Source organism: Ammospiza caudacuta, chromosome 15, assembly GCF_027887145.1.
Source record: "Ammospiza caudacuta isolate bAmmCau1 chromosome 15, bAmmCau1.pri, whole genome shotgun sequence".
NCBI classification, from domain to species: Eukaryota; Metazoa; Chordata; class Aves; order Passeriformes; family Passerellidae; genus Ammospiza; species Ammospiza caudacuta.
In genome coordinates, this window is record NC_080607.1 from 19,522,546 (window position 1) to 19,544,645 (window position 22,100).

Below are 22,100 nucleotides of genomic sequence, written 5' to 3' on the forward strand. Positions count from 1 at the left end.
ATATACCAAAGGTACGTTTTTAGCTTTGCTCTAGACTATGCATAGATTACAAACAGCTGCCAACAGTGCCCTCCTGCCACAAGCCAGGACACCAGACCTGGCACCAGCAACAGCAGCATGGCCTCGCAGAGCCTCCAGGCCGGTCCGAGGCCATGGGAAGGCTGGGGAGGGCAGTCTGCCTGCTGGAACCCTTCAGTTCAGGGGCTGCAGCAAGCTTCACTAGCTCAACTTCCCCTTCATGTTTAAAATATAATGGTCTCATTCTTCACTCTGTTTCACAGGAAGCTGGAGTTTAGGACTGTGTGTGATATGATTGTGTTCTGCAAGAACATGTGTGCAGAGGAGGAATGCTGCCATGAGAGAGAGGTTTTCTTCAGTCTGTCACAAGAAAATGAATGTATTTGAGAGGGAACTATGAAACCCAGCTCTGGTTATCTTGAGGCAGTGGGATAGGCAGTGGTTTTAGACTCATCTAGCTCTTAGACCTGACAAAGTGGCGTATTTTCCATTTGTCCGAGAGGAAATGTGACTGCTAACCATTGAGTATTGGGTGCAGTGAAGAGTTTAGGTCTGTCTGGGCACCCCAAACAGGTGTGGTTTTGAGTAGCCCAAATGTTCTAGATATGTAAAGCTGGGCAGGAACCCTGACCCAGTAAGCTGAGTATGCTTTCTGAGGATGTTTCTGAGGTGCCCTGTGGTCAGAGGTTGGCTCTAAACCACTCTATAGTGGCCTTTAGGTCTGTAGTGCTGTTTCTGAAAGAGAAGAAAAAAAAAAGGGGCCATGAATGACATTGCTTTTAGAGAGATTTCTGATTTTGTTAAAATGTTGGGATTTTATTTCATAATTAATTAAGGATTTTCTCCTGACTGTTTTTCGCAAACAGTTTGCTTTCGCTGTGTTGCAGTATACGCAGTCTGGTGGGAAAACTCTGAGCCATTCCCGTGAACACCCAGGTGGTGCCCAGTACAAAATGGTGCAGATTGGTTAGGAAAACCAGCTCAGATCAGCTGCTGGACCTTCAGCCAAACTGTGTGTTCCTGCTCTGGGTAGTAATGAAAGTGTACTTGTGAGGTTCATTTGTCTAATTCTTTTTTAAACCAACATGTGAAAACTGCTTTTCGGTTTTTTTTCCCATCTCTTTTTTTGTGTGTAAATAATTGCAAAAAATTGCAAAAAAAATGGAGCCGGGGCGGCTGAGGCCGGGCGGCTGAGCCGGGGCCCCTGAGGCAGGGCGGCTGAGGCCGAGCGGCTGAGCCGGGGCCCCTGAGGCCGGGCGGCTGAGCCGGGGCCCCTGAGGCCGGGCGGCTGAGCCGGGGCCCCTGAGGCAGGGCGGCTGAGGCCGGGCGGCTGAGCCGGGGCCCCTGAGGCCGGGCGGCTGAGGCCGGGCCCTGAGGCAGGGTGGCTGAGCCGGGGCCCTGAGGCAGGGTGGCTGAGCCGGGGCCCCTGAGGCAGGGTGGCTGAGCCGGGGCCCTGAGGCAGGGCGGCTGAGGCCGGGCGGCTGAGGCCGGGCGGCTGAGCAGGGAGGCCTCATTGCGAGGACCTCGCCACCGCTGCGGGGCTCCGGCCCCTGCTGCCTGCTCCCACCGTGAGCGATGCTCTGCTCTTACGAGCGCCTGTTTTACCGGGACCTTATCGATACCTGCCTCACCGAACAGGGGACCGTTCGCCAGCTGCTCGGGGCTTCGGGGAAAACCCGGGACCCCTCTCTCGGCCGCGTTCAGGAGCTGAGCTGTTGCTGCCCAGCTCCACCAGACAGACCTGCCCTGCAGAGGAAACCTCTGGAAGCAATCTCAATATTTAGATCCAAAGTCTGATGCTGAGATGGCTTATGAGAGACAATCTTAAGTATGTATCGTCAGGGCATATACAGTGTTCCTACGAAATGAGATCCTGGGACTTTGTTACATGTTTGCAACGTAGATGAAGTTTGTGGGGCACCCGAGATAATGCTATGTGGGCTTTAGATTCACAGGTAATTTAGGGCAAGTGTCAGTGAACTGATGGCAGTCAGCTGAACTGGTCTCCTTCAGTTAGGTGAGGTCCTAGGCTGTGTTGCAACTAAAGAAGAGTATTCCATGGGCTTCAGGGAACTAGATTTAATTTTAAAGTTTTCCTCTGTGTTGTCTGTTTAATGTTTAATGTATTAAGTGTATTTCCGTCACTGGAAAGAGAGTAGAAGAGGAAGAGAATCGTCTTTCTGATAGCAAAGTTCTTCAGCTTAGATTGTTATCTTGAAATATTATTTGAAGAAATTCTAATTTTTGCTGCAGTTTCATTCGTTGTCTTGATTTTACTTTTTTTGGATACCACTTGTTGTTTCTAGTCTCTCTGATGCTTTTACCTCCCTCCTCAAAAAAGAGTAGCTGTATAGAGCCTGAAACCTGATTAAACATCCCCTGGTGCTGATAGGATCTTAGTAGTTGGAATCTCTAACGTAGAACAGGTTGCAATCTGCAGGCATCTCTTCACTATGAACACAGTGAATGTAAGTAATACGAGTTGAAAAATGCATGTGTTGTTTACTGGGCCTTTACTTCTGAAACAACTTTTGTTAAAGTACCATAAAGACTGAGTAGACACAGACTTGTCCGAATTTATTTCTCTACATAAAAGTGGAATGAAGCAAACCATAGTGTTCAACCAAACTTTGTCCTGAAAGCATTTTGAAGAGTGCCATGGTACAGTAAAATTATTAAAATAATCTCATGATTGTAGAACAGGGAAAATGACTTGAAGAGGCCAGTAAAAGGGAGAATATTACAAAGGATTGAGAGAATTATGCATGTAGCTTTCTTAAGTTTCTTTTGAAAATCGAAACAAATACATTTTCTGTTGATATTTGAATGGGTTAGAATCTTCCAGGTATAGATATTCACAAAAGGGCATGCTTAAGCGAAGAGGAGAGGGTTTTTAAAGTCTACAATAATGAGATTATTCAAAGTGTTATAGAGATAACGATGCACAGGAGGGAGAGCATGAAGAGGTGTCAAGAGAAGTCAGGGTACAGGAGATACGCAGAAATTTATAGCGATGAGTCCTGAAGGATTTCACCAGTGAGAAATACAGCTTTTGGGGCCCTGAAGTGAATTGGGATCTTCTGACCTGTCTGAGAATGCAAATATTAGCGACTGGGGGAGGAGGGACTAGCAGAGGTCAGGGCAATGATAGAGAAGAGACAATGGCCCTTTGCAGCACCACCCTGTCTTTCACTTCACAAAAGGCTTTTGTAATTTAAATTAAAACTGCTCCTCCTTAAGAAAGGGATCTCTCTTTGGAGTGAGAAACACTGCAACCTATTTCTCTAAGACTTCCCTTCAGTTCCACCTCCCTCCATCAGTCAAAGCATGAATTTGGTTCGACTGGCTTTTTTTGTTGCAGAATTCCAGGGTAAACAGCAGTATGCTGGAAGGGAAGATAATGGTCCGGGATCTTTTTAGAGCGTTCTTTGTATAAGACTTTTTCTGGGAAGTGCTGCTAGATCAGCTCACTTGTGATTAGTCGCAGAACACCACCGTGCTGAGAATGTCCGTGCATGTGAATTTTGCACGTGTCAACTTGCAGTGCCCCCATGTCCCTAAGTGTCCATGAGTGGCTGAGACAGTCCTGGTTCACTTCTAGAGACGACTCAGTAACCCTCACTGCCCTGGAGTTTGTATTTGCCGATGCAGTGAGAGGGGTACAGCAGAGGACTGTGGTCTGAGCTAAATTTGTCACCCAGAAAGAGAAAGCCTTTGTAGATGGTAATTCGGCCTCTCTTCTTAAGCATCCTCCTCCAGCAGTGACTCATCCTCTAAGCTGCCTGCCCATTGCTCTGTTGTAGTGGGAACCTGGATCACTAACTCAGGGAAGGCTTCAGCTTTCAGGGGCTGTGAGTAGATGAGGTGAATCCTCGCTTAAGCCCCAGAGATTTGTTGACAGAAGCCATTTTGTGCTGGACCTCTGTCAAGAAATTCAAAGTGAGCAGAAAGCAGTTGGAATGTCTAAGTCCTTAAAGCACAGCTGAAAGTCCCAGCGCTGTGCAGTGCCAGTATTTTGTGATTGATTTGATGTTATAGGCAGTGTAACAACGACAGGATAGATGTAAGATAAATCAGCCAAGTGTGGTCATAACTGCAGGAATCTTAAAATTCAGGATTGGCTCAGGACAAATCAGTTTTGGAATTATCTCAGGCATGTACTTCATATTAGCAGTAGCTGTTTCTCTTATCTAGTATTTAAAGAAATAATCAAGTTTATTTATTCAAACATTTTATTCATACATGCACTTATTAATGAATTTTAAATAGCAGAATTTCTGACTGCTCCTTTATATTTCATGTAGTATTTATCAGCATTCACCATATGTCAGACTAAGAAGTGGGGAAGAAGTTTCAAGTTGCCATGATCAAGGCTTAGTTAATATTTATTGAATTGCCAGCATGAGTGGTGGTTTTGTAATATGGGTACATGTATTTATACAATTACAAAAAATACCCGTCAAAAGTATGCTTCAGGTCAAAGGATCTTACCCTTGTGACATATCTGAATTTTGCAACTGAAGCTGCATTTCTTTTCTGAGGGTTTTTCCAGTTTCACCTGAAATGGAATCTGCTTATTTTGCAGATGTTCATGCAGTCTGCTGTGGGAAGAGATGGTGCCTCCTGTAACTCCTGTGCTTTTGTGTGTGTGAAATGGTTGTGTGGCTTCTACACCTCAGATTGCCTGAGCTGTTTGCAGAGAGTATTTGATACTCCATGTTGTGTGTGACTTTTTTTTTCTTTTTATTAATCACCTTGGTTAGCTAATAATTTAGTTCCTCTTCAGGGGATAGAGAAAAAAAAGTACCAATAAGCTTTGAGGCTTTAAAGCCAGTTTGATACACAGGAAGCCTGAAATTGGGGCAATAAAAGATATTTCTGGTGCTATTTCCTCTTACTAAACACCTCTGTCTGTCAAGCAAGTCCCTGTTCAGGTGTTTGCTGATGAATTAATTTGCCTGTAGAGTGCAGCTACAGGTACAGTGTTTTTGCAGTTGCTCTATTTCACAGCTGGGTCTATTGTTTAGGAGAATTTTAGTATAATGAAGTCATCTGATGCTTAAGTTCTTCCTTCTTCTCCAGACACTAATAATTTAAAATGTGCTTTTATAGAAATATTAATATAGCAGCCAGTAATTGAGCAGTGAGGGAATACTGGGTTTCCAGTAAGAGGTAGAGTAATAGGCTCTTTAAAAGTAGTACTGTTGCTTCAGTGTTGCTCCATTTTACATATGTAATGCTAGTAATGTCAAAGGAGTTGCTTCTGATTTCCAATACTCTAACTTAATTTCATAACTGAAAAACCGACTCAGGCCCAGTATTCTGCATTGTGTACTGGTGTTTGCCCAGGACAGCAAGAGATGTTGGAAAACCAGTCATCTGTATTTGCTTGAGAATTACTTCATGTGTCTTTAAAATCCAGCAGACTCTAGGATGGGCAGCAGTAGACGTTGGTTAACCTGCACAGCACTGCAGGCCATGGCAGGAGCAGCAGAACTGAAGCAGGTTCACCGCAGCTGAGGTGTCTGGATTCCAAGCTGGGTGGTGACCCAAGGCTGTGAGCCCAGCAACACCCTTGAAGGGAAATGCTGAAAGATTTGAATAGCCCTGTGCAGTCATTGTTGTGTTACTTTGAGATTATTTATTGCATTGTCTTTCAGACCTCAGGTGAGAACCGCATTTAACATGTGGGACAGGCATGCAGGATTTTTGTTTCCTGTCATTTGTGTAGAGCTTTAGCTTATGAACTGCTTATCTGATAGAAAGCAAAAGAACATGATCAAAATGACAAGGTTCAAAGCTAACAATTGAGTAATATGAGCAAGGATGCATTTGCTCTGAAAACTTGAACTTCAGCAAACACTCAGTTTGTCAGACTATTTCAGTAAAGCTGAAAGGTTCCCACAGGACCTTTGAGCTGCTATGCTAAAGAAATAGGGTTTTTTGGTACGGAGGCAAAGACTTCTACCAGCCAAATTTAGTGGTAACGCTAATTCAAGTGATCAAAAAAAAGAGAAATTAAAATTATGCTTGCAAGTTCTTGTTCATATATATGACCCCTGTGCTGTAGTTGCAAGGTAAAGATGCTAGTGATGGTCAAATGTTGGAATTTATTGTTCACGTCACCTCTTACTTCGTCACTGTGAACACATTTTCTTGGAAACATGATATCTGCACTTGCAAGAAGCTTTAAACAATTGATGGCACAAGTGTAAAGCAATTATTAATATTAACTCTGAAAATTCTAGGCTCATTTAGATCCCTGGACCCTTGTTCTGAATCAGTCCTGATCACTAATGAGTTGAATGAAATTGTCTCACTTTTCTCTTAAGTGCAATGTGACATTCCAGTCAGCTGTTCAGGAAACAGGTTTTACAGGATTGTGCTTTAAGTTGTTCTTCTCCAGCATCATGGGGACCAGTTGCCTCACCGCTGTCTGTTTCTGTTCTCCTTTTCATTTCCCTCAGGGGCAGGCACACTTGGCCTCCCTTGCTGTTTAGTGAGAAGTCTCTTGCTATTTCTGAATGTTGGAGGAAGTGTCTGCCTTAAACAATGAATTATGAGAAGGGGCATGAGCAAACTGTCACTGCCTCATCCCAAGTGTTTTGCTTGTGTTACTTCTGCTACATAGAAGATGGAAAATACTAGTTTTCCCTGGTTAAGGCTATAAGCTGAGTTCAACAAGGCTCATATGAAAAGCGTTTAAGAGTTATCCCAGTTGCTTTGTGTGTTTCATGTGTGCAACTGTTTCATGTGACAATAACTAACAATTACCTGATTGTTTCCTTAAAATATATTCTGTGCTTTTGTGGTTTAGAGGTGCTGCAAAAACACTCAAAACAATGCGATTTCATTGAAACAGTGGATTATGAGCACTGTGAATAGAAAAACAAAACACTTTCATACAAGAGGGGCCATTAAAAAGTACTTATTTAATGAAATGAACTTTTGTATTTAAATTTCATTCTAGATTTGTAGTATGTTTCTGTTAGTCTGTATTGGAAGGAATTTCTCCAGCATGATGTGAAGCAGAAAGGAAACATTTCACTGCTCATTCTAATTTGTCATAGATTTGCTTGAATCGTGCAAGACTTTGTACTGTAAGACAAACTATAAATTGTGCTTATGCTTGACATGAGAAGCATCAGCTGTGGCCTGCTGAGTTTGGGAATAGCAGACCTCTGGGACAACAGCTTACAGTGCACAAATAAACATTATGTTACCACTGACTTTTAAACCAAAACAAGTTTTCTCCGGACTGTTTTCCTAATACTGAGCATATAAATATGGAAGATGGGGCCTTTACAATCTTTGTCAGCAGTATGAAAATTGATCAGCCTGGCTTCCCATTTTTTCCCTGCCTTGTGCCATGACCTGTTCTTGTTCTGGATCCATAGGCTCTTCCAGTGCTTCTGTCTTCCTCTGCTGCCCAAACAAACAGCTTGGGTTGCTCAGACCTGGCCCAGTGTGAGCACAGTGAAGCACTCAGAGTGGCAGGCGAGCAATGCAGTGTGGGGGGATAAGGAGGAAAGATGTTAGCCATCTTCTTATCTCTGCTCTTTGTGAAATTGTTATCCTTGTAAGTCCTGACCAGGGTACAACAAGAAGATAGAAGGAAGCAGAGCCTACTTTTGTTGTCTGTTCATCAGTTTCAGCTCTTCAACAGTCTCAGTGATCTGCAGTTGGTTGTTGTTTCAGTTATACCTGATAGTTTCAGAGAAGAGGAAACCAACAGTGTGCCACAGTAGAGATTTCTGCTCTTGGTTGCAATGGAGAGGTGATTGTGATCACCTTGCAGTGTCCTAGGAATGATTTCAGAGTCCCTAGGTCATACCTCCAAGGTCTCCTAAGAAAGCTGACCCCCATGCTTCCACATCTCCTTGGAGGCTAGTTGCTGCACAGATTGAAGGTGTTGCGGATGGAAAGGGTGGAAAGGGTTATACTGTGGAGTCCCTGAAAGCTCGTTGTGAAAAGTGCCAAGGAACAGACCCCTTGAATTTATATATGACTTGTATAGAGTGTGAGGAGGTTGGAGCAGCCAGAGAGAATGTCTCACTAACTTTAGTGGCCAGACAAGCTTTCACCTTTTCAACTACTTCCTCTTCTATAACAAAATATTTTGGAATGTAAATAAGATACAGGCATGAATTCATAGGATGAATTTTTTAAAATATTCATCCACCACCACCATCTCTCTTTTGGCATCACTTTTGTGATGTTCTGGTCCAAATAAGAATCTGATTTTCCGGCTAAATCAATAGGTCTCATGAAATATCATAGCACTCCCTTCCCCCAAAAGAGTTGCATGCTACTTGTGTAATAGTTCTTGGAGTCTGTGTCACCAGGTGACTAGAGGGCTAGTGCTGGTACAGATGAGCTTAGACCCTAATAAAACAAGCAGCGCAAAAAAATCACTGGGGAAGTTTGGGAAATGCTGATCTGAATGTCAGAATAACATCTCTGGGAAAAGGGTTGCTTTTTCCAAGCAGGAAGTGGTTTGGAAGAAAGTGGTGTTGCCATGTGAACAGGACATGCAGCATTATCTCTGTGAGCTGCTGTTTAATAGCTTGTGGTTTTCATACTTTTTATTTGAATTACTGTGTTGCAAAAGATTCTTCTTGCACCTCAGTAGGTATTGAAAAATGGGGAACAAACTTGTTCTGCATCCACTAAGTTTTGTTAATTTGAGGGGAATTGCATTTCAGAATGTAGACTATTAAATTTGTAAGGCCAAAATATTTTGTAACTGTCTTGTTTTATTATTACTGGATAGACTGCTGTCCATGCGCATGAAGGCAAATCAGAAGCTGTAGGAGATTTGAAAGACTATACAAAGTTGATTGTTTCCCTTCAAGGTCTTTCATCCTTCTTCCTCTCTCTGCTTCTATGCCTTTTTTATTTTTCATTTGATTTTCCTATCTTCTTTTCTCCCTTTCTTGTGCTCACATCATGTGGTCTTTTCAGACAAGCATCACAGAAAAGCTGTTTTTTAGATTAACAGTCTCCACTTTTTTTATTGAGTAGCCTGTAACAACTAATGTGATTTGCACTTCCTGTATACAGCTTTCTATTATTAGACCCTTCATACTGGGACTGATGTGCAGGTAATTATTAGTCACTAGTGGAGCTGCTAATTATGTAGATTAATTGATCATTTCAGTTGGGTTTGTTGTCTCCAAACATGTTTGTGGTTAAAGCAAGGAAAATCACTGCCTGACTTACTGTTAGCGAATGAGCGTCTCTAGAATGATGTGCCACCTTGTGTGACTCAGGTGCCTGGTTACTAATGCTGAGTTCTCACACCCAGAGCTGAAGTGGGAGTGCAGCAGCTATTCCCCCTGTCATCAGGAATCATGCTGAACACTTCATCTCAGGCAGTTCCTTGACTGCTGCTGGGTGCTACAGCTCCTGGCCAGATTATTGTCAGGATGAACTGGCTAGTCCTTACAAAATAACCCTTCTGTCACTAGCACGTGTCCTGTTCCTTTGATGCAGGAATCTATTCTTGAAACTTCTTAGTCCCCACAAACTCCTTTGAGTTCTCCGTATCTAGCTGGAATCTAGCCAAGATCTTTCTGTTTAGCAGTACTAGAGGAGCAATGTGGTTATGGTCCCTGAAATTTGTTCAAAAGCGGGTTGAAAATCCAGGGCTAAAAACAAATGTAGGGTTTCTGTGCTTCATTAATTAATGTCTTTTTTACTGGTACCTGCCCTGTAAAGTGTGAATGGCTGATGAATGACAGAGAGCAATGCCTTAGCTGGAACAGAGATGTGCCCCTTTTAGAGCCGAAAGCCAGAGGAACATGTTCACTGTGTGCCAAGCAAAACACCAGAGATGAAGGCATTCCATAAGCTGTAAGTTTGGTTCAGTGGCATTGCTTCTTAACAGGTTGTAAGCTGCTGCTAATCCCAGCAGGCAAAAGGGAAAAAGCAAAAGAGGAGTGTGCATGGACATGGACACTTGCTCAGGAATAGTTCAGCTTTTAAAGGCTTTTTGTTATCAAGCTGTAAGAAAGCTGCTTTGTGCCCTAAATAAAGACATGACCAACTTTCCCTCACTCTCTCAGGTGGGTAAGAGAAGTTCTTTCATCCTTGCATTCCCCAGGGCTCACTCCTTTGTATGGGAGGCAAGTTAGAAATCACTGACAGCACCAGAGAGTAAAGCTCTCTTCCCTTCTTTGCAGACGTTATGTAGTTTATTGCAGCAGATTCTGTCCTCAGTGGTTGCCCTTCAGTCTCTCCTGCAGCTATTTCCATCTCTGCTGATGCCTGTGGATAGGAAAATCCCCTGCTCTCAGTTCAGGAGTGCCTTTTAGCCAGTAGTTGCTAAACCAGTGGAGTCTTGAGATGGAAATCCCATGAAGTATTCTTTTATAAACTCTTTCTACTGAATCAAATAGGTTTGTGGGTGTGTTCAGTGCAAATGCAAGTAGGTCTTCCCAACTTCCAGTAGCCAGAGTTATGCTTTTCAGGCTGATATTCAGATCACTGTCCATTTGTATCTGGCAGCTTTTTATTGATTTGGCTGTTAAAGCCAGAGTTGTGCAGAGCTGAGAGAAGGGGAAACCCAACCTAAGTGAAAAGTTCTAGCATTGCTTTGTCTTTTTTTAACCCACTGAAATAAAGTGAACAGGACAGTTTATCACAGATAGTCTGGTGATTTCCATTTCCCTTCCCTGCATACTGAGACTGTTGAACTTGTCCCTAGCCCCAGCTCGTGGCTCTGATGTGTCTCAGCTCTAGCAGTGTGACTGTCCCTTGCCTGTTACTGCAGTCCCTTGCTGACACACACCTCTGTGGGCCAAGCACGCTGCCCCAGGGACCGAACCGCTGCATCCTGTAGACAGGGGAAACCTTCAGAGGAGCCAGTGGACCCTGCTGTTGTCTACTGCAAGTAACAGATAATTAAAGCTAAAGGCTTCCACAAAGAGAAGATGGTTATTGTCAAGCAAAGCGTCTTTGGTAGTGCCTCTGTGCAGCCCGGGGTATCTGTGGTGGGAAGTTCCTAAATGTTTACATTCTTTCAGTCTTAAAGGTTACCAGCCAAATTGTGTGGATGGGAACCTAGAGGAAACAAAAGAGTGAAATCAAACTATTATCAAACAATTGGAACATAAATCTTCTTTTATCTCTGCAGGCATTTCTTCACCGGATCCGACAGAATGCAGTGGACAAAGCTGAGAAGTACATAACAGAGGAGAATGTTAAGGTATTTCTTCTGTCTTCCTTGTTTTCTTGGTAGGTGAAGTGATTTGCAATGAAAGGCTAGATTCAGGGATATGAATACCAGATACCCTCTTGTCATATTGATGCTTATTATTAAGCTGATTCCCTAAGGAAAGGAGCTCATGTTGATAGTTTATCTGTCAATCCGTTTGCCCGTTCTTATAGCTGTCATCTTCCAGTAATTTTTCATATCACCAGCTAGTTTGAGTAAAATTTGACAACAGTGTAATGTTCTCAGAAATACTAACTTTTGGCAAGATTTGTGAAATGCTAAGTAGAGTACTGAGGGGCCATTTCAATGTTTTTGAGAGGAATGGCGAGGAATCCACGCCCTTGTCTGTTTGGCTTGACAGTATTCAGTTAGCCAATTTGCATCTGCTGTTTTCTACTAATAGAAATTTGATAGGGCTTATGAGAAGGAGGCAAGAATTTTCCTTTGTGTTTTTGTGGAAAGGAATTGGGTTTTTGTGGGAGATCTACATATTGTGAGACCCTTGCATGAGGAGGTTCCTGAATGAATTTTGCCCTGGCAATAGTTAAGGGACATAGAGAACTGTGAGGTACAGACTTCTCTAGTGCCTGTGGTCACAGGGGGTGCATGTTGTTCATTAATGTCATAAATACACAAAACACTTTGCTGTAGTTATTTGGCAAAAAATCTCACCTTGTACACATATGCACATGTGTATTCTAACCACAGGGATAATTTAACTGTCACTATTACCTTTTAATACAAGGTTGAACAAGGGGCCTCTTCCCCTCTACAAGTGCCTTTTGGTGTCACTGAGGTCAGTGAAAGGGAACTCTAAATGCTGCTCTTGAGGTTTGTGAGAAATGTACGCTATTCTGTACTCTGAGCAGTGTAAAGCTGGATCCATACAGCAGATTTTGTCTCCTATTTACAGGTACACCCTTGTGTGTGATACCTTCAAGTCCCTTCCTTCCAGAAAGGGATTTCTAATGCATGGGAGGGAAAGGCAAACTACTCCCTGCTTCTGTCTCCTGCAAAATTAATTTGGCCTTGTGGTTCCATTTACCTGGATGTTCTCATAGGAAATATTCGCAAGACTTAAAAGAGGTTGTTGGCATTTATCATGCTCAGGAGTCTGCAAAGATAGCCTTAATTTACAGCAGGTATTTCAATCGATTTAAAGATTTTTATAGGGGGCTAGGAAAGGGGCAAATACAGTGTAATTCGTTCTTTACAAGTCCCTGTCTGAGCTCTGGATCCTCTCATGGTAAGTCTAGAGCTCCACAGTATTTTGGCATTAGTACGTAGCAAAAACCGCTGACATGTATTAAAAACGAGCAATGTTTTTCTCCTTATGTTTCAGATCTTATTTTCTAACATTGAAGACATTCTTGGTGTTCACAAGGAGTTCCTGGCTGCTCTGGAATTTTGTTTGCAACCAGAACCCCAATCTCAGCATGAACTGGGAAATGTTTTCTTAAAATTTGTAAGTACAATGACTTAATGCTATCTGAAAATACAGTTTCCTGTCATAAGCTCTCCAGCCCCTTAGCAAGCCCTAATCTCTAAGGCTTGTAGCAATGCTATGACAATGTGTGTCTTGTGTGGAAGTTGTAGGTAGGGTGGGAAAAAACTTGTGAATGAGGCTAGAACAATGGACACCACATCAAACTGAGCTAAACAACGATGTATTTTTAGAAACTCTTCCCTTTCCGGTTGAATTTTTTCATTTTTTTCTCACCCATTTGATCACATTTTATTGCTGAGAATTTGTCTGCTTTTGTTTTAAAAGTTTCAAAAATGCAGTACAATTTCAAGTGCCTCAGAATCAGTATTCCTGCAGGTGCTTGCCTGGTATTGCAGGCAGGGGTGTGTGATGTTCATGCTCCCTGCCCAAACAGCCCTTGCAGCAGCCTGGGTGTCCGTGCAGCCCTTGCAGCAGCCTGGGTGTCCGTGCAGCCCTTGCAGCAGCCTGGGGTTGTGGGTTGCAGCAGCCTGGGTGTCCGTGCAGCCCTTGCAGCAGTCTTGGCCTAGAAGAACCTTACTTGGCAATGATCCACCAGCCTTCAGAAACAGAACGCTGCTTTTATAGAATCATGGAGTCGTTAAGGTTGGAAAAGACCTTTAGGACCATCGAGTCCCAGCACCACCACCATGTTTGCCATTAAACCATGTGCTCAAGTGCCAGCCACACTGACACCTTTTTTGAATACATCAAGGGATGGTAGTTGTTCTGGGCCCAGTATTGTCCCAAGGACCTTTAGTTCAGAAGGATTCAAGTCTTGAGTAGCACCTAAAGCAAGCAAGCAGATTTTGCAAGAATTCCAAAAAAGAAATTATTGCATACTGTCTTTTTGAAGTATTATAAGAGATGATGAAATGTGCTTGCTCTGATACTCAGGTGTGAAAAATTGTTTTCCGTCAGAAGACAGACATTGTCTGCCCTACTGTACTCCATTTGGTTGGGTGATCAGAAATTCATTGTCTGATGGTAGGTGCTAGAGTTTATTCTGGAGCTGCGGTGCAGTGTGGCTGCAACAGGTGGTGTAGAACATCCTTGAATACTCATTCCAAATCCAGTGTACAGCCTTAAACAAAAAGAGCATGTGAGACATGTCTCAGAAGAGGGCACATGGGCTGGCAGTGGAGTGACCACACCTTGTGAGCACAAGCTTGCTTTTGCAGGGCAGGAAAGGGTGTGACTGTGTGTGACTGAGCATAAGGGCAGAGAATTGTCTGATCCTTTATTTCTGATATTGCCATATTGCTAGAGGTTTGGGAATGTAATAGCTAGAATCTTGTTCTAGGGAAATGTGTGTTATGATCATTTTTTGGAGCAATGTTGCATGAGTGATCAGTTTTACTGATCTAAAGTCAGTCTGTGTCATGGGGGATATTGTTACATTGAGAGTTATGTCTTCCGTTCAGGTTTTTGATGTTGACAAGGTTGGTTTCAGCCTGCTTTGAAACAAGAAAATGCCATGTCTTGTTAAAAATATGTTCAAATAAAATGTTGCAGTTTTCTAAATGTCTTATTTGCTTTTTCTAGTCAAAATGGTTTTCAAATTTGCATTAATTTGTAGGCAGTACTAATAAATCTAAAATAATATGTTTGGAGAATAAACTAATGGTTAAAGACTTATTTTAACCAAACTGCGAACAGTACAGTCTTACTTCTGTCAAGGTCTAGCTGTGTATCCAGCAGATTTGCTGAGTAAGAAAGTGCCATTTTTATCTGGTCACATCTCTGACCATAATTGCACTTTAACCTAGAGCAGCCGCAGGTTCAGAATTCCTGGGCTAACGTCTGTAATTATGTAACTGATAATTTCTTCACCAGGCTATGGGAGAACCTAGGACTGAGTATCACCCACAGAGGAAATGAAACACTTCAGACAGGGAGCAATTTTAAACATAGTTCTCATATTTGTGGGTCAATGGCATGGGGTACAGCTGGGAAAGACTTGAGGAAAGCACTCTGGTGTGTGTATAATTATTGTACTGTCTTGAGCTTTAGCAAAAGGATTTTTTCATCACATAAATATAGCCTCCCAAACTCCGGGCACTCAAAGCTGCAGTCAGAAACCTGAGCAGTGACATTTTGTGTGCACTGATGTAACAGATGATTCTGTGTTAATGACTGCTGGTTTTAGTGTCAAGCATGGTACTTGTGTGCATCCAGGGAGTTGAGAAGTGAGTGAAGATGTGGGAAAAACTTCTATGTCTGTTTTACTCTGTAACTCTCCTGTTTTTGTGGTTGACAACAATCCTGTTGCCTTTTTTCTATTGTGCTGTGGACCCAGGCCTGCCTTCTCCTGCATCTGGTGGTCAGAAACTTTTGTTTCCTTGCAGCTTCCTAGTATTGCACCCCAATAGCAACATGAATGGCTGCTGATGAAGGATAAAAGTCCTGAACATCTACATTCCATCTCTTTGCACCATAACCTTTGTGGCTGTTGTTTTATTTGCTCTGTACCATTGTTCTTGTGTTTGGACATACATCTATTTATTCTCAGTTCTTTCTTTTGAAGTACAAGGAAAGGAAAAATTAATTAAACCAAACCCAAAAGCATTTTACAGATTCTGAACATGTATAGCTACCATTGAACATCTGACCAGAATGTCAAATTCTCCTAAACTAATATAAATGCAATTTCTTTCCGTTATGACAATAGCAAAGGGAATACCCAGTGACTGCAGCTGCAGTCTCATGTTTTCCCAAACTCCTTCAGCTGGCAGTAGTTCTTTGCTTGGATCACTGTGAGTGGTCTTAAAAGCACCTAGATGCTGAAAGTACATTCAGCTGACACAGGAAGAGTGCTAGGACTCCAATCAAAACTCAAAAAAATTAACTTCCAAATTTTGGGGAGATTAAAAGGTTCAGATAGAATGTTTTCAGACCAGAATCCTGCTGTGAATGCAGCAGCAAACTCTGGAAGGCATTGGCTACATGGCTTGGTGCTCTGAGAAAGCCTCACATATTACCCTGCAGAGTGCCACACTAATGCTTTGAAATTATTTTTGATATGCAAATTAGCTTGTCTGGGTGCCTCCACATGGTGCTGCATTATGGCATAGAAGCTAACCTGAACCAGGAAATAAAGTGCTATCCTGAGAAGCACTCAAACCCGATGTTTTTTTGGCTTCTGAATCGTTCATTTTGCCTAAAGCCTAATACAGTCTCATGACCCTCCTTTTATTCTGGTGAATGCAATAGTGGAAGCTCTGAATATAGCTGCTGAAAGTTCAGCCCTTCCTCCCAGCTCTGAGAGGATCAACTCGGCTCTTTCTGTATCTGCTCAGCATGGAAATAGTTGTTCCTGCTTCTTTTGTGAATCACTCCAGTGTTTCCAGATATCTAGTGTTTGCAATGGGTTCAGCATCTCTGATCATTTTAGACCGAAGGAGTTGCAGTGTGTTTGAATCTGAAGATCAGTAGAACAGAACTTGCTGACCCTGACCTACCAGCTGACCTTCATTTCTTCACAGGGGATTTCATTCCAACATGTGCTGGTGGGTGTGACATGTCCCAGTGTTAGTAGCTCAATCTAATTGTGAAGCTACCCTTCCCTTCCTTTATTATCTGTAATACATTGGGTATTTGGTGTGTATTTGGTGAAATTCTTCCAGTTACAGAAACTATTATATGTATCTGTTAAGTTTTGTCTGCTGCTTGTTTCAGAACACAGTAAACCAGCCAACCTACTGAGGCCTGGCTTCTCACTGTTGAAAGGCAGGGGATTTCCAGCTGACTGCTTTGTGTTATAGTTCCCCTCCAGATCTCAGAGCTTTTTTCAGGCCTTGGCTCTTCCACTTGGCTTTCTTCCTCCTGCAGGAGTGGTGAGCCCCTTTGCTCCTGGCTTTGTTTTGCTTCTGGCTACTTCCATCCCAAGATAGCAAAATTCCTCCTTTCAGGAAAGAATACCAATGATCTCAGTGAAGCATTAAGAGGAAAAGTGCTGAAAGTCTCAGTGCTCAGAAAAGTCTCTGTTAACTTACAACAGTAAGTCAGGAATTAGTGAGAACCTATATACAGTACTCACATTAAGAGTGTCACCCACTTCCTGAAAACTCCAATGCTAATGCCACTTGGAGTCCACCTCTGTTTATAAATTATTTGGTAGCAGACTAATTTGGTGGCAGAATAATCTCTCTAATGGTGTCTGAGTCAATAAGTCACTTTGTTTTTCCCTGCAGAAAGACAAATTCTTTGTGTATGAGGAGTACTGTAGCAACCATGAGAAGGCACTCAGACTGCTGATGGAATTGAACAAGATCCCCACAGTGAGAACATTCCTTCTGGTAAGCACCTTCTCTAGCACTCTTGACTCAATGATCTGACTTTGCCCTGTGCTCATAATAACTCTTTGCTATCCCAGGAATGCTGGGCATTTTGCAGGTATACACTGCCAGGTGTGGAGCACTCAGGGTCTAGGGGTACTGAAATCACTGATGACTTGAGGCACAGAAATGAGCAGTACCAGCAGGAGTGATAGCAGTGGAAACAAGGAAGATTTTCTTTTTAAAAAATAACAGAAAAAACAAGCACAGATGAAAGGAATAATGCAGTAAGTCAGCAGCAAGACTGAGGCTAGTTCCCATTGGATTTGATCCCCTGCTCAGTTCTCTGACCAATTCACCATTTGCAGGCTAATGAAAAAAATGTGACCTGCTTCTGGCACCCTTTTCTCCAGGAATCCAATTGTGGGCATGAAATGTAGTCTGGATGAATTGTTTTGAGTGCATCATTGCTGCTCAAATCAAAAGTAACCTAACTCCCATCCAAGGAGGGACTGTGGCCCTATAGCCTTCAAACACGCCTTAGAGGCTGGACTGGAAGGAGAAGCAGTCAGTGGGCACTGCCTTCTACTGCTGCATTCCTTACTTTCCTTTCTTGGTTGTTTCTCTTCTTTACTTTCACCCGAATTCTGCTTGATTTTTGAATGTCTTGTTTTCTTGACCATGGATGAGTGGCATTTGTAATGGGGGTGGCACATAGGTGAGGGAATAATTTGTCGCATCAGCTTTTTTCCTAGTAAATTCTGTGAAGTGAAATAAAGACTGTTTTTCTTGCAAAGGACCTGCTTTTCTTTCTGCTCTTTTTTTTTTTTTGCTTCCTGTGAAAGTTCTGTTCTTTCCCAGTGTAGTACAGCGACATATAAACATCAGTCACAAGCAGGGCCAGAGCATTCCTTTAGCCACAAGATACAGGCCGCAGAGGGAGCCTACCCTCGTGCTGTAGAGTAGGCAGAGTCACTTTGTCATGTCTGAGTTTTAATGAACCTTATTAAACCATTATTTTAAATTACTAAATGACCCTTACCTTGTTCATGAGGGTTTTTTTGAGTGCTTCTGCTGAGGGAAACCAATGAGAAAGGTGAGGGAAGGTGCATGTAAACCATGTCCTTCCCAACCTTCAGAATGTTCTCAACTTCCACTGAATTGACAAAGTTTTCTGTTCATGTTAGAGACAGCAGCTGGCAAACTGATTACGAGGTACAACAAAGATGTCACACTGTCTACTGTGGCTTGCTGCAGCACCTGAATCCAGGAGACTTAAAATTGCAGTAAATATGGGAAGAAGGGCTGCACTGATGTGTCTGCTTAGCTGTGGTAGTTTCTTCCAGGCCTCCCTTCCCTTCTCTGCCTCCCAAACCAGTGCTACAATGCTGCTATGCAGAGAAGGCAGCACTAAAGTACAAAGCTTTACTTGTGAAGATAGATTTGGCCCAATTGCCCCCTCACAGCTGCTGAAACATAGAATGTGAGAATGTGTCTGAAAAGTCAGTAAGTGTTAAAGGGCAGTTTTGAGCCCAGAGCTAGAGAGAGGGCTGAAAAAAGAGATGGCAAGAATTGAATCACTTGGGACTTGGAAATTGGACAGGGAGCATTGTGAGCTGGGTAGCCAATGCCACAGATCTAGAATAGCCTGGGGACAGGTTATTTTACAGACAATTGTCTCTTAAAAACACCAGTTGGGACTAAGGAGATTTAATGTATGATGCCTGTGGACATTCCTTGAAGAGAAGAATTGAAGAGCTACAGCCAGAAAGCTCACTAAATTTCCGAGTGTGTCTGAGCCACAGCACGCATTTCACAGGGGAAAACACTACTGGTGATGCCTCAAAGCAGGCACTTCTTGGCTGAGCTGCATTTAAAGTTCAACTTCTGTGTTGACAGGACAGGTTTGCAACTGGAGTGACTTTTGGAGCAAAGTCCATATTCATGGTTGAGCATAGGAATGTGGACATAGTTTATCTGAAATAGACTTGAAGGCCACCTGAAGTTGTTACCTGTCTCTGGCAGCAACCAGTAGTAGAATCATCAGGGAATGTGTAAAAAGCTTACAGTAGGGCAGTATTGATTTGTCACAAAGATTACAGATTATTGTTACAAATTAAGGACAGTTCAAGGACTATAAGAGTTGTTTTTTTCCCACTGTCATCCCCTGTTCTTAAACTCCCCTTCTATATCAATCCTGAGAAATGAATTTCCATAAACTGTGGAGAAGTTCCATGTGTGCTGGTTAGCCAGCCAGTGTGCCCAGGCTGTTTGTCCAGCTGTGCTCAGGCATAATGTTTTGCCAGAGAAGTGGTGGATGTTATGCATATGACTAATTTGTTTCAATTCCAGTTCAGTTCAAACATAACAATTGGACTAAAGTTAATTACATGATTACTAGTTAGTAGGCTTTATTTTAGCCTTTAAGAGTTTTCTGGACTGACAGTATACAACTTTACATAGTGAACAAAGACAACAGGTCGTATCCATTGTGGAGGTAAATTGGATTATTTTAAGTAATGGTCCATCTAGGTTTGCTGTTTGCCATCATATTGTTAGAATAGTTTTTGAGTCACCAGCTGTATAGTGTTTCTCTGAGAAGATACTATTCTGCGCAGCCATTGTTATCCACTGCAAAGTTTCTTTTGCTGATGCCTGCAGAACTTTGCAGACTTGATGGCTGTATGTCAGACTTGATGACTGTAGGGTGAATGAAATGCCATTTCCTGTACCTTAGGTATGGTAAATTGCTTTCTCACCATAAGGCATGTTTTAGAAATACAAAATTGTGTCAAAAATCATCTGAAAGCTTTGTGTCTGAGGTAACATTTGTTTCTTTTTTTGATTATAGGGTTGCATGCTCTTGGGAGGCAGAAAGACAACAGACATTCCACTAGAGGGTTATCTGCTGACTCCAATTCAGAGAATTTGCAAATATCCTCTTCTGCTCAAGGTAAACCAGAGAAAGTATTTCTTGAGATGATTGTTTTATTCTTGGAGTGATTCTGCTTTTTTTTTAGCCCTGACTTTTGTTGCCACTATTGCTTTCCTGATTTACACTTCTGAAAGTTGGATTTTCTCTGAAGAAAATTGCTTTTTACGGGTACGGGTAAAAAGCTCCCTGATGCTGGCAGGCTGCTAAGTCCTGTTATGGTCTGGGTAGAGCAGACAGGGTGACTTACTGACTAACCAAAGCCTTTTGACTTCAGTGCTCTTCAGATGTTTATTGAGGCTTGTGCAGGCTGTTTGAGCCACTTCCTGTAAAGCTGAGTTCAGCTAGAACTGTGCCTGTGTTCTGAGGGACTGGATGGCTCTGGGGACTCGTGATGGGTTATATTTCTCCTGACAAGGTCTCTAGTTCGATGGTGAGCAGGTCAGTAATGATCAAAATCCTGTATCTTCGGACAGCTGTTTGGCAGCTTGTTTGAAAACTCCTTGGTTGTCTCAGACGAGTTCCCAATGCAGAGGTGTCAATCCAGAAATGACTATGGTATGTGGCACTAATTGGCCCCCTTGCTAATATTCTTGCCAGAGAAGATAAAGCATAAAGGACCTGAAAAGGGCTAACTTGCCTCTTATCCTTCCTGGTCAGGGCTGGGTCACCTGCCTGGTGGGGACAAGAAGAGGGAAAAGGAGAAAGCAGTTTCTGGGAGAGCTTGCATCCCAGTGGCCTGGTAGATACTCTGTGGCTAACAGTCATCAATCTTCCATGATGTCAGTCTCTTCCTCAGCTAGAGCCACACTGTGTTTACTAAAAGAAAAGTAATTAAAAAAAAAATAGAAATACTTTCCCTCACATTTTGAAAGAAAAGTCCCTTTATGAGTTCTGGAAGAAAGTAAGAATTCTGTGATGAATGTATGCCAAAACTCCTGGGGACCAAACATCCTTTCTTTGAAAACCGAAGCCAATACCACCAAGATGAAGACTGAAACAGAGTTTCTTGCTTTCTAGCCACAGTGGGGTAAAGATGAATTTGCCCTACCTGTGCCTACACTTGGTCCTGGGGGTGCTGACCCAGACCCATGTGTACCTGTTGAACAAACAGCTTTGCAGGGAGGGGCTGTGATGGGCCATCTTGTGGGGCTGCATTCCATTTTGCTATGGATTTCTTCTTGTATACAGGCTGATAAAGATCACACACTAGTTGAAACTTCCTGGATAGGAAATAAAAGTTTTAAGAAAAAGCAAAGAGGAATTAAGTTTTCAATAGGCAACAAATCTGCCTCAGTCGGTGAAATAATAGCATAACACTAGGAGTTGTTCAGCTCAGAAAATATCAGTGACTGTTATAAAGTGTGATTGATTCTGATTCTCAAAGGTAGTGAATTCATAGCAAATAATAACACAACTTATTTGTCCCATTCAAGACTTATTTGATAGTTGCTAGCATTAAATTACCAGAGCAGACACAAATGTCTCAGACATGAGAACACTTAAGGGAAAACACAGCCAGATTTTATTTATGCTGACCAGGAAAATGCAGCTCTCCAAGCAAGGGAAAAAAGAGATAGATTTAAAAATAGCGTAACCTTCAAATTAAGTGTTTGCTCTCCCTTTGCTCCTGAACTTCAGTTATGGCTCCTGAAATAGCTCTTTTGTATTCATGGGGATTGGATCTTGCTTTATCTAATTCCCAGGGCAAACAGATACTATTGTATTCTAGTTGATGAGAAGAGTCTTAGACCAAAGCTAGCCTACTTTCCTCTTTTACTTTGTTTTCGGCAAGAGTTTGTGAACATCTAGATTATCTGGTAACTTTGATATGACCTTGTCTAATGTAAGTATTTAATGTAGCCAAGTAGGTGAGTTTGATAAAGCTTGTATGCACAAGGTAATTCAGACTCCATTGTGTTTGAAAGTAAACTGAAGTAGTAAGGTAAGGCACATATTTTAAATAATGTAACAACTTAATAACATATGTGTGTTCTTCTTCAGAGCAATAAAATCTGGCATGGAGTTGATTTGAGTTACTTAATTAGGAATAATACACTAGAATATCTCCAAGTACTGATCCACTATAAGCTTTGCAGTAATTTCCAATGAAATATATCATCCTGCAACATGTGACTTTATGTTTTCTCATGCTCTGATGAAGCTGTTTGG

At 42.3% G+C, this 22,100-nt stretch overlaps 1 protein-coding gene across 2 annotated transcripts in view; it reads left to right on the top strand.

Annotated features, from left to right (window-relative positions):
• Nucleotides 1-22,100, top strand: part of PREX1 (phosphatidylinositol-3,4,5-trisphosphate dependent Rac exchange factor 1) — a 123,368-nt gene that overhangs the window by 48,652 nt on the left and 52,616 nt on the right. For both annotated transcript variants that reach the window (XM_058814926.1, XM_058814927.1), the window contains exons 2-5: nucleotides 11,156-11,227; nucleotides 12,579-12,701; nucleotides 16,913-17,017; nucleotides 19,848-19,949. In XM_058814926.1, coding sequence (XP_058670909.1) covers nucleotides 11,156-11,227; nucleotides 12,579-12,701; nucleotides 16,913-17,017; nucleotides 19,848-19,949 — 402 coding nt within the window. The remainder of the gene's footprint in view (nucleotides 1-11,155; nucleotides 11,228-12,578; nucleotides 12,702-16,912; nucleotides 17,018-19,847; nucleotides 19,950-22,100) is intronic.